General features: G+C 35.9%; 1 protein-coding gene across 15 annotated transcripts in view; it reads left to right on the plus strand.

Annotated features, from left to right (window-relative positions):
- Positions 1–12,308, plus strand: part of DMD (dystrophin) — a 1,154,126-nt gene that overhangs the window by 791,195 nt on the left and 350,623 nt on the right. For all 15 annotated transcript variants that reach the window (XM_085210257.1, XM_085210277.1, XM_085210286.1 and 12 more), the window contains one exon: positions 8,767–8,868. In XM_085210257.1, coding sequence (XP_085066383.1) covers positions 8,767–8,868 — 102 coding nt within the window. The remainder of the gene's footprint in view (positions 1–8,766; positions 8,869–12,308) is intronic.

Here is a 12,308-nt window from a genome sequence, read left to right on the forward strand (position 1 = left end):
AGTTATGGAACTGGAGAGTGGCATTGCAGTATGAGACTAAGGAGTGAAAACACTAGCTGTGGTGTGACAAATTACTGCCACCAGGAAATACAGCTATGGGCATTAGATCAGAAACTCATATGGATGAACAAGCAAATTGCATGAGAGAAAAACTGATTAGAAGGATTGCTTGTGAATAGAAACTAAAAACAAAAACTGAGTTCAATTTTTAAATGTGTGCTAATACATAATGTGCTCTGTTTTGGAAGAAATAAAATAGTCCTCTCCAAAATATTAACATTTTATTTAAATGTATTTCTCTAAAGAGCAAGTGTAGATTCTTTCAGAATAGCTATATCTTTAAGTTATTAATATAGACATACAGCCAGCATTTATATAAGGAGTTCTGAATGCTGTGCCATTTCATTTTCAATTGTTGCCTTTTTAGAATTTGCCTGATTTTTCCATTCAGTCCATACAGGTATTATTCTAAGACTTACTATCTTTCTCCATAAGCCTATGGAAAAAAGTCTCCTTACCAGAGATGAAGGTGTAATGGTAGCATACTGCTTCTGAAGAAACGCCTTTGGCTTGCAGAGTATCTCTGGAAAGTCACAGAATCACTGGAGCACTCTGGATATATGATCAAGACACTGCTAGCAGTGTGCTGGTCTGAAAATGAGCATCTAAAATAATTTTTCTTTAATATTAATTCTTTGCCTGAATGTTTTCAAATTTTGTCTCTCAAAGTTTTCTATTGGTAGCTGTCTTCTGGTCTGTGAATAATGCTGTTTGCTATGCATGCAATTATTGTGATAGTAATTCCATGGCTAAGATTTGATCATAATTTTTATGTTTTAAATGTAGAGTTATATTATAGTTCCTCAAAATTTGCACAGGTGTATGTCAAACAGCATCCTCCTTTGTTGCTTTTCTCTTCCACTTAATATTTCCCTTACACAAATTCTTAGCCTCTGTAATAATTTACTCTCTGAAATTACATGGCCTAGGGTGCTGAGTTTGATCATAATTACTTTCCTGCTAGAGAAATGCAAATGCTTTGTTCCAACCCAGGTAGGCAACCCTAGCCTACATGTTGTACAAATGTCTGCTGATGGTGCTACTTACCTCTTCTGGCAAGCTCAGAATGTGCATGGGAAAGGGAGGTAGTTGTGCTTGTTCTTCTGCCAGTCATCTGAAAACCTTTAGTCAGCATACCTCCACCAGCCATAGGAGGAGTATAAAAACCTGGCTTTTTCCAGGTCTTTGCCTCAGGACTTGCACTTTCCCTATTGCACTTGGGATAAAGACAGTTTGTTAGGGAATTACGATAGATAAGGGTGACTACATATGTGGAAGAAGTGCAAAAGAAATATGAGTCCCTGCATTTGAAGGAGCGGACAGAGGAGGCAGTCCAGATAGGAAGTAGAACAAGTGCAGAAAATCCTGTTTCCAGTTTGAGCTCATTGAAACTCTGCTTACTCCTCCATATCTTTGCTCCAGGCAGTATTAAAAACCACTTTATAATTTCCAGCCACCTTGCCTCCATATCATCTTTCAATTTCACTGGTCCTTCCTGGTTGCCCACTCAGTTCCCCTGTCACTCCCTATTTAATTTCTGGGTGTCACTCATGCCTCCCTTTACTACTCTGTACTTGAGCACTCTTTCTAAGGTTTTCACAGCTTTGTTACCCTGTACTTCTAAAGAAGCTTTCTACTGTCTCTGAGTATAGGATTTATACTTTTTTTTTTTTTTTTTAAATTTTCTGTGGTGGTCACTTGCCATGTATGCAAACAGCATATTGTGTTCAACTTTGGCAGATAAAGCTTGCCATCTTAAAAAATAATTAAAAAAAAAAAAAAGCAACGCTATTCTTAAAAGCAACTTGTATTTGGGTTTTGTCCTTGATAAGTTTTGAATGACAATAGGAGAGCCGTCAACTCTTGTCAATCACTTCATGATATACTTGACAGTCTGCAGTTAGAGAATAATGTAACTGTGGAGTAGGAAATCTAATTGCAGATAAATTGAAGAATGAATGTTCATCCACATGAGAGAAAGAAACTGTTGACAGGACGTTCCTGTGTTGTTGTTTTTTTTTTCTTTCCATTAGCCTTAATTTGTCAGTGCCTGCTTGACAAGCTAGGCCAGAAAAGTTGTATTTCACGTCACTATTGATTCTTTTACATTTTTATTTTCCTAACGTTCTCTTCAAATGAGTAATTTTTATATTCTGGATGGGGCAAGTAGTTTATAACATTTGCATGAGCATGTAAGGAATATGTGCCCTTTGAATTTATCTCGCTGTCTTCTGACATCTGTGTCTAATTTGGCAAAAGGTTGAAACATGAAAACTTCTGATGATGAAATATTGTTTGATTACATAAAGTACTCCTGTTTTCAATGCATTATTTAGATCTGCAGTAAATGTAAATTTAATCAACTCATAGAGCCAGAGCATGATATTCTGTATGTCTATCAATTATCACTCTTTCCAGAAATCTTTTTATGGGACTTCGAAGAGCAGCTTGCTCAGTGATTTCTTTGTAAGCTTTCCGTTCTTTAGAATTTTTCAACAGTCTATGCTCAGAATTCTTCAAAAAAAATCCTATTTCTAATGGAATATTAACTGATATTAACTGCAGCTGGATTATGAAAAGGTAGCAAAATTTTCCTATAGTATATTTTTTTAATCTGTAACAGAATCTTTAGCCTTCAGGATGGACTGTATAACCTGTATCCAGCATCTTGAAAAAGAAAAGATTTATTTTTATTTTCATCTTTTTTTAAGAGGTGATATATAAGGTACATGAAGTATCTTTTTGAGGAAATAATAACTAGTTCATTATGCTCAAAAGCTTTTTAGAAGTTTGGCTGAGTTACTTGAAAGTTACTGAGATTCGCCAGGGGAAGTCATGCCTAACCGATCTGGTGGCCTTCTATGATGGGATGATGGCATTGGTGGACCAGGACTATTGGTATCCTGGGCTCCATCAGAAGAGGGGTGGCCAGCAGGAACAGGGAGGTGATTGTCCCTCTCTACTCTGCTCTTGTGAGGCCCCATCTGGAGTACTGTATCCAGGTCTGGAGCCCCCAGTACAGGAAAGACAGCTGTTGGGAAGGGTCCAGAGGAGAGCCACAAAGATGATCAGGGGACTGGAGCACCTCCCCTATGAAGACAGACTGAGGGAGCTGGGCTTGTTCAGCCTGGAGAAGAGAAAGTTGCATGGTGACCTCATTGCAGACTTTCAGTACCTAAATGGAGCCTACAAACAGGAGGGGAGTAACGGTTTACAAGGGTAGGTAACAGCAGGGCAAGGGGAAATGGTTTGAAGTTGAGAGAGGGCAGATTTAGGCTGGATGTCAGGGGAAGTTCTTTACAGAGAGAGTGGTGAGATGCTGGCACAGGCTGCCCAGAGAGGTTGTGGATGCCCCGTCCCTGGAGGTGTTCAAGGCCAGATTGGAAGTCACACAGTACTCAATCTCCCTTTCTTCATACTTTTCATTCTTTTTATACAGCTTAATATACTTTTTTAAATCAAATACTTAGTATATGAGTATTTTGAAGGCAGAGAAAGCTTCTGGGACTGTGCCTTCTGTAGGGGTGTCCAGATTCTGCATGTGAATTTGCTATTTTGTTTTATTTATTTTTTAGTGTGGAAACATCAGTGCTTAAAAATTATTTCAGATCAGTAAAAGCTGAAGCATTGCAGGGACAATTAATGTTATTCTATTGCATTTTATTGTAATGTCCGAAAATCTTTACTATTTCTTCCAGTAATACATGCCATTTCTGGAACATTGTAACTGTTGGAAGACAAACTGCAGAAATGAATGCTCATGAATATCCCTTTCAAATGATGTATTACAGACTAATTCCATAAGAGGACTATTGGAAGACATGTTATAATCAACAATGCCTTCTTAGTACTGTAATATATTTTGATTTTTTTCTAATTATCTTCTGTAGCCAGAAACTCATTTGAAAATCAATCTTTATTTACTAAACTTGAAAGGAGGAGGAAAATAGTGTCTGAGTATTTTACAAATTCCCCATGGCTGGAACTCATAGGCTCAGAAAGTAGTTACAAATTCTGAAATCAAAGCATTTCAGTTTTAGAAGGGAAATGTGCTTTCTGTAGTGCTCTTTCCTATGAAATGATTTTCTCCTACAAAGGGTCTTCATAATTGTTCTGTTTCTGTTAGGTCAAGAGCTATAGGTAGATCAGCTTTCTAGTCTTGCTAAAACAGATGACTGTCTTTTTACACGCTATTTTAAAAAAAAAAAATCTAGAGGAATCTCAGAATGTTCTTCCTGTTATTAAGGTAGAATCTAACAGTGTATTGGGACCTTAGTTTGATTCTTACATATATAAAATAGCAATGATTTAAAGTAATGGAGGAAAGGTCAGTTACTTAATTTACTCATTGAAATGGCATTTTTAAGGCTGATGTTTGAAATTGCTTGCCCAACAGTTGCAAATCTTTTGTAGCAGTAAAACACTTGTATGCTAAACTTTAACCAAGACTGCTAAGAGAGTGTTTTTTAAATTGAATAACCTCTATTTTTTCTTTCATCAAATCCTAAGTCAGGAGGATGAAGTTACGTTCTGTAACTTTGATGTTCCCTGAGTATTTGCTTTCCTATGTAGAGATAAGTGAAATATTCAGGGAGTTATCAAACCTTTTCATCTGTTACCAGTTTGTACCTCTATTCTTTTCTATGTATCTCCTTGAATTTTATGAGGATTCATTATCTCTGGTCTTTAAGCACTGGCATCAGTGGTTTAGGTCCTACGTCATTATGGCCACAGAACTGTTAACAGCTTGTCCTAAGTGTTGTATTAATGTGAGAATATCTATATTGAACACCAAGAATGCTATTGACTACTATTGGACCTACCATAGGGATTCAGTGCTCACTGTGGTGTAGCTGAACTTTGATGTATTTTAATTGTCTCATCTGCCTATGTTTCTTTGTGGTGCTTCAGCCTATTAGTCTGCTCCATATATGGGAATGTGCAGAGATGACTCAAAAGAAAAATGAGGCCTCTTTTTAAGAGCCAGAGTTCTTGAAGATGGGAACATATTCACATTTTTCCATTCTCTTTCCTCTCTTTTTCAGGACATCAGCTCTTCACTGAATCAACACTTGTGGGAGAAAAGTTCGGAGCTTCTTTTTTTTTTTTTTTTTTTTTTAATTGCATTTTTCCCCAACGTATCTGGGAATAGTAACCTGAAAGATAGGTGTGAATATTTCAGTGAACCTTCTTATATGTTTGAAAAAGAGAGTCTACCTTAGTGAATTATTATGTCTCTCTCTCATATAAAGACAAGGAAAGAAATGTATAATTAAATGTAACTTTGTTATCGAGTAAAAAAAAAATGAGTATATAATTGTTCAAGAGAGTCTTATTGAAGTTTGAAGCTTCCAAAGTATTTTATATTTCAGGTTTTAGTATATTGCCTTGTTCAGTGTCACTACTTCATCTGACTTAATAAAGTGAAGGGAAAATGCTCATTGTTTCTGTTTTTCCTGGAAAAAAAAAGATCTCTTTAATCTTTATTTAATGCAATCTTGATGGAAAAAAAATTGAAATTAATATATTATTTTAAAAGATACAAAGTAACAGTTTTTTGTGTGAAGGTTGCAACTGATTTCCATTTTTGCATTGCATATCACCAGGAAGACATAAGTTTAATCACTCTGAGCTGTTCCTTTCAGAAAATGTCCTGTAGATGTTATGTCACTGGGAAACCTGATTCTCATATTTTGACCAGAGAAAATGAGTCAGATTCTTGAGTTACGCCAATACACAGCCTGAAATGCGACAGATACTTCACAGACAGTAGTCTGGACCTCCTAGTATAAGTGCAGCATATGTCAACCAGCCTGTGTCTGCTAGGGTAGCTACCGTATCTTCAAATAACATGTCGAGCCAACAGACTTTCTCTTCCTTTGGCATATACGCCAGAGGTTTAGCCAATATACTGATTTCAGTTACAGAATGTGAATTTCTGAGTTCTGAGCTGTATCAACAGATTTTCATAGTCCAGATGGGACTATAGACAAGTCCTTGCAACTTTTTCAGCCTGTGAGTTTATCTAGTGGGATGAACTGATGTATTCAGTGCAGAAGCCAACATGCCTTGCTCTGCGCAACATTTTCATTTGTTTAGATACACTATTTTAACACCAATGAAAATTCTTAAATGGCATCTTGTGAAGTAAAGATGTCCTCTATTTGATTATTGTTGTTTATACATGTTTTGAGGAAAGCAGTTTTCAGTGATGTATTTTAATTCACTATATGTGTGAAAAGTGTATTTAGCATATTCATCACCCAGCCCAGTTGTAGCTTTACAGTCCCTTAACACAGTGTTTATAAATTGTGAAATTCCTGTAGAATCAGCTCTGTCTCACAGAGAGTTCTGCAGCTGTCCTACAAGCATTCTCAGGCAGAAAACAGTCAGTGTGGTAGCAAAGTGGACGGACTGGAGTAAAGACATTTAAAAAATCATGTCTTTGGTTTTCCTGAAAAAAATGTTTTCCCCCAAACACAAGTACAGACAACTCATGTTAGTCATCTTAAGCTTCAACAGTAGCTTAAGCTCTGTGATTGAGAGCAGCTTTCAGGCCCTGCTCTCCCAGTTCGCTATTCACTGGAGTCTTGCGCAGTTTCTTTGTTACAAGCAACTGTTGGAGGCCAAGTTGCAGTTCATACCTTCTTATTCTCTTTGGTGGGATCTGAGTGATGAACTAGTATTTTCCAAGTACGCTCTTATCTGTTGAGCTGCATTAATATAGTACCATCTAGCAAATGGATTTGAGATTGCTGGGAACTTGCTCCGTGGATGAAATTTGTCATGCCATCAGGCAGAGAATTGTGCAAACAGCTCACTCGAAGTTATTTGCAGGGATTTAATTTGCCAGGTGTATACTTATTAAAAATCATTTTGTGATGTTCTTAGATGATGCTGGAGTTAATGTATAGAATTGTAATGTAACTAACAAATAACCCCCAGCACCTGCCCTTGTGTAAGGAGCTCTCCTGAAACACACTTTTCTCCTCTGGTTATAACCAGAAATAAACCAGTTTGAGCACTCACATAGCAGTCTGCAGTCACCAATTCATGATGAGTGGGGGATGAGTAATCTGCTCCAAAGGCACATCTGTGCAAGTTAAACCAGTGGTGTAGATGTACCCATAATGAGCTTGATATTCTGGAATTTTGCAGGTAATTTTAATACTTTTTTTTCCTGCTAAGTTTTTTGCGGTACCATGAAAGAGTATCATTTTACAAAGCAGATATTTGAGACATCATCTGAAACAATGCAAACCAACAAAATAGTGACAAAATGTTGGGAACAATTTAGTTTAAAGAAAACACTAAAAAGCATATTCTTTTGTTAAGATAGAAAATTGCCCCTCATCTTTATGTGGTGTGTAGGAAAGTAGAAAGATAATGTAGCATTGAAATAAAAAGAAAATAGGACTTTAATGAGGGCTTGATCAATGGTTTAATAAACTTCCACTCCCCATAATCTCAGTTCTATTGTTCATTTCTTTTCAGTGCTCATTTTATTCTCTATGAATTCATGCAGGTACATCTCATTAATATTGAAATACATAATAACAATAATACAGAAGTTTCAAATATTGTTGGAAGAAATCAGCCAAGCTTCAATTTATTTTATTTGGTATTGATAAACAATATTTGATGGGACAAATACAAGATGATAGTGAACTCGGCAACAATTATTTTTGCTGATGATCCACAATGCTTTGCAAGTATTTTGCAAGAATATTCAGTCTGTGCTCTAGGTGTATTTTCTATGCTGAGTTAAAAACTAGAGCAAAATGGTCCCTTGCTGAGACTTGAAATGAAACAGATTTCTACAGGTTTATTGCGGAACAAGTAGTAGCATATTTCTATAAATGAAATGATGTGTTGTGTCAGACAGTGACAAGACTGACATACCACCTTGTCTGCTCTCACATTAACATTAACTGAGATTTTGGACAGAAAAGTTGAGCAGCCACATGAGATGATGTAATCAAGCTATAAAATAGATGGGAGAAAAGTGGAGAGAGGAAAATGGAAACAAACCACTTAATTTACATATCTCAGATAACAATGGGATCTTTGTTTATCTCTTTTGCTTATGTTAAATCGTAGTACTTAATTTGAATCTTGGAACTTTAGACATAATTTGCCTCTTGTTATACTTGTCAGTATTTTTTTTGTTGTTGTTGTTATCTATATTTGGAGCTTCATACATTACTTATTTAGTAAGGACCTAACAAAAATGAAGGTTTTCTTGGAGTTGTCATGTGTTAGCACCTGGATGATACTTTTCTGGATTAAAAAAAGAAAAATTGCTAGAGAGTATGCTATTGCTAATTCAGTGAGATGTAGCTGGTAATAAGTGCCTCTACTTTTACAAACTGACACTGTTACTTTTGTTTTGAATTTGCTTCGTAGTCTCTCTTTCTCAGTATAAATTGGTCAGCTTTGTAATAGCTTTATTGAAATGTTTAGCATAAAGAGACCTTTCACTGTTGATGTTGTTAACTTCAGTCTTTTCTATGCCTTTCCTTTTTTTTTTTCCCTTGTCTCTGGTGACCCTTTTTTGTCCTGAGCTGCTACTATCCATAAGTTTTCCAGAAACCAGTCCTGAGCAGAAACTAATTTGCTGTTGGTTTACAGTCTCCCATGGAGGATTTTTCAGTCTCATTGCTTATGCTACAGTTAATCTATACTGCTCGTGTTTTTATTTTTCAGGAAACTGAAGCAGCAGTGCGGGCTAAACAGCCGAATGTGGAAGAGGTTTTGTCTAAAGGGTGTCATTTATATAAGGAAAAACCAGCCACTCATCCAGTAAAGGTAATGAAGCAACCTTTAGCAATATCCATTACTGCGTAATGGGTTATGCTTCCCCTGTTGTACACTTGTCCTTGATGTGCTCTGTTTAAAATCAATGAAAGAACTTGGCAAAGAGCATTTGTTCTGTTGTCACCGCATAGCCAGGAACAATGTAGTGTACCGAGCTAGAAAATTTTTGCATGTTGTGATGGGACTTTTTTATTTGACTTAAACATTATTTTACTTATTCAAGAGTAATTCATACTGAAACCAAACTTAAATTTGTTGGGCTTAGTTAGTTAGTGATATCAGATAAAGTCTTTTTAATCTACCTTATGTTAAATTGCACTTTCAGAAAATCTGTAAATTAAAAACAAAAACAACCAAAACCTTTTTTTTTTTTTTTGTAGACAGTGTAAGAGTCAAAGAAGACCCTTTGCTTTAAATTTTTCACACTGTGAAGGAGAGATAATAATGTACAATTTTACTACTGAGTAATATCTGCCAGAATTCCAGTAGCTTGGCTTCGCTCATTTTGTCTTGGAGCTGAGACCTCACTGGATTGATCCCTCCCAACTGTTCTCCCTTAGAAAAATATACTATAGAATCATTTTTCCCCCAGCACAGAAATCAGTTGGATAGTTTACACTTAGTTTCATAAAGACCATGTAGACCTGCATTGAACCCTAGCGTATCTAGGGTACCTGCAGAACCATGAAGCTGTAAATAATAAGCAAGCAGCCTTTCATGTGTGGTCCAGTTGCTGTTGGAGATCAAACTACTAGTAAGATCACTACTTGATTAACCAGAGCTTCGTTTTTTGTCTGATAACTGCTAATAAGGGATCTGATGATGAAGTGTTCACTCAAACTGTAATCGTGGCTTATCAATTATAGTAAGTATCTGTTGCAATTATGAAGATAGTAAACTGTATTTAAAACTTTTCCTAACCTACAGTTGTCAATAATCTCATTTCATAGAAAAAGATTTCCTCACCAAGTTAGGATGTCTGTACGTGACCTAACAGTAAATTTCTTGTGTTTTTTTTTTTTTCCATGTGTATTTGCCTCAACTTGTAGTTCCTGCTTTTACAAAACCTCCTCTAAGTCTTAAAATTCCCACCATCTGAATGGAGATTCGTAGCAGCATGTGGATGCACTGATTTGCACTGTAGAAACTAATTCATATTTAAGCATGTTTTAGCTTTTCTACTTTCCTGAACAGAAGTCTTTAGGAGCTCTTTTCCCCGCCCTTTTGGTATCTATGTTTGTTTTTTTTTGTAATGGTCAGTTCTGCTAAACAGTGGAAAAATACCAAGAAGGTGAACTGAAGGTGACTTAAAACTAGTGTGCTAATGAGAGGCTTATGACTCAGCATTGGGTGAAAATAGCACTATTGTTATTGGGAATAGAAACATGTCATCTGCACACTGAATGGATGATGGAACAAAAATCCCACTACAGTAGCTGTATTTTCTCACTGGGTAGCAGCCATCTTAGCATCTCTTACTCCACATTTCTAAGCAAAGAATGTAAAACAACAGAAAAAGTGAGATTTTGGCTTTCTAGTTTTTTGTAACTGTATTTAAAGAATAACAAAATGAGTGCTGACACTTGCAGGGAGAATTGGTAGCACTTGCTTTGATATTCCATTGATGAAAGCATAAATAGTGTGACATGATTCTGTTTAGGTCAAACTTCTGGTGTAGAAGTATATTCCACATCTGTTTTTTTACATGTTTGCATCAAAGACTGAAAACTGCTTGTTTCTACCAGATCTACTGGAACACAATCAACTGGAACAAGATAACTCTTAAAATAAACATTGATGTTCCTTGATTTGCAGTTCTGACAATGGTATTATAAAATGTGTCTGTAAGGAAATTAATAACTATTTGTTAAATAGTGGATATTTCATTTCTTGTCCCTCTTTAATTAGATGTTACTTTTTTCGTTACATTCTGGAGTTCAATTAACTGAACCTATGAAGTTAATTTCAGGTTCACTGTCTTGTACAGTAAGTAATAAAACAGTGTACATGTACTGTCAGGACTGCTAAATAGCTTTCTTAATAACGTAAATTTCCTTAAGCTTCTCCCCGTTTATGTCTTCTGCCTTTATTCTTAAGCGAGTAATTTCCAGCACTATTTGTTATTTGTATATTCTAATACAGACTTTTCAGACCAAGTCAAGATAACTTTCTACTTAAAAGGTATTTTGTGGCAGCAGAAATGATATATATTCAAATTGTGGTGTTTTTGAAAAGAAATTAATGAGGTTGCACAGGTAAGCACTCAAATCTCAGAAAATGGTGAACTGAAGATGATGTGGTGGCCTTGTTTTAGGTTGCCTAATGCAGCAGACAGTATGGGGAGCACTCACACTGAGAGCACCAACTCAGTACAAGAATTTTTTTCTTGTTTAGTTTGTTGTTGTAAGGCACACTTTTCTTGTGAAGTAATCCGTTTCTGCTGTGAAGAAAAATGGCTAACTCCCTCATAGGCTGTTTCAAACCAGTCATCACAGTGGTGTCTAAGTGCCTCATAAACATTGCTTTATTTTAGTTTTGTGTATTTGTATTTTCTAGAGAAATGAAGAAAAATCAAAAGTCAGATCAAAGTAAACGTATCACTAGATGCAAATATGGCGGAAAGAAAAAAAGTTTTCTTAACTGGTGACATTAAGCATACCTTAAATTTAAGCGTACCTTCAATTCAAAATAATTTCCCTGACAATTATGACAAAAATATGAGGGTTTACTTGAGACTAGTTTGTGTTTCAAGCAAATAAAATATTTAAGCTAAGAACATTTTCCCACATCAAATCATCTCCCATGGAACAGCGTAATGGTCTTATCTTTGTTTACATATGGGGACTGAGGCACAGAGTGAATTTAAATGTAGCAGATACCTTTATATGACAAATTTGAAACACTGACAACCAGGTACTTGAGCATGTTATTAAACTTTTTTTTTAATAAGAGAAATGCACAAACTTCAGTAATCCCAGCTGCAACTGAAATTGTGGAGTGTTCTGGAAATAAAATAGTAATACCTCTGCATGCCATTGTTTGACAACTTTGCACAGTGTTTGGTTACGTGAGATATCCTTTTTCTAGCTTCCTTTTTTTTTTTTTTTCTGTCTTAGTTCACCACTAATCTTTCCATTCTTCTCAATAAATTACATTGAAGTTCTATGGCCTTTATTCATACTGCAGGCCTGCCCTGTCTTGGAAAGTGTCACGAAGTTCGAAGTGTTAATGCAGTCATGTGCATTGGGTCTGAATTTATGTTCATCATCGATTTTATTCTGAGACTTTGTAATCTTTGCTGTTTATGTTTGCAAACTTTATAATACATTCAAAACACTCCAGTGAGAGTTTAAATTGAACCCTGTGGCTTTCTATTAAAACATAATTAAGTGAGCATTGAAACTGAGATCCACTCTACTTCTTAAACACCA

Source organism: Meleagris gallopavo, chromosome 1 (genome assembly GCF_905368555.1).
Source record: "Meleagris gallopavo chromosome 1, MGAL_WU_HG_1.1, whole genome shotgun sequence".
In the NCBI taxonomy this organism is placed as follows: domain Eukaryota; kingdom Metazoa; phylum Chordata; class Aves; order Galliformes; family Phasianidae; genus Meleagris; species Meleagris gallopavo.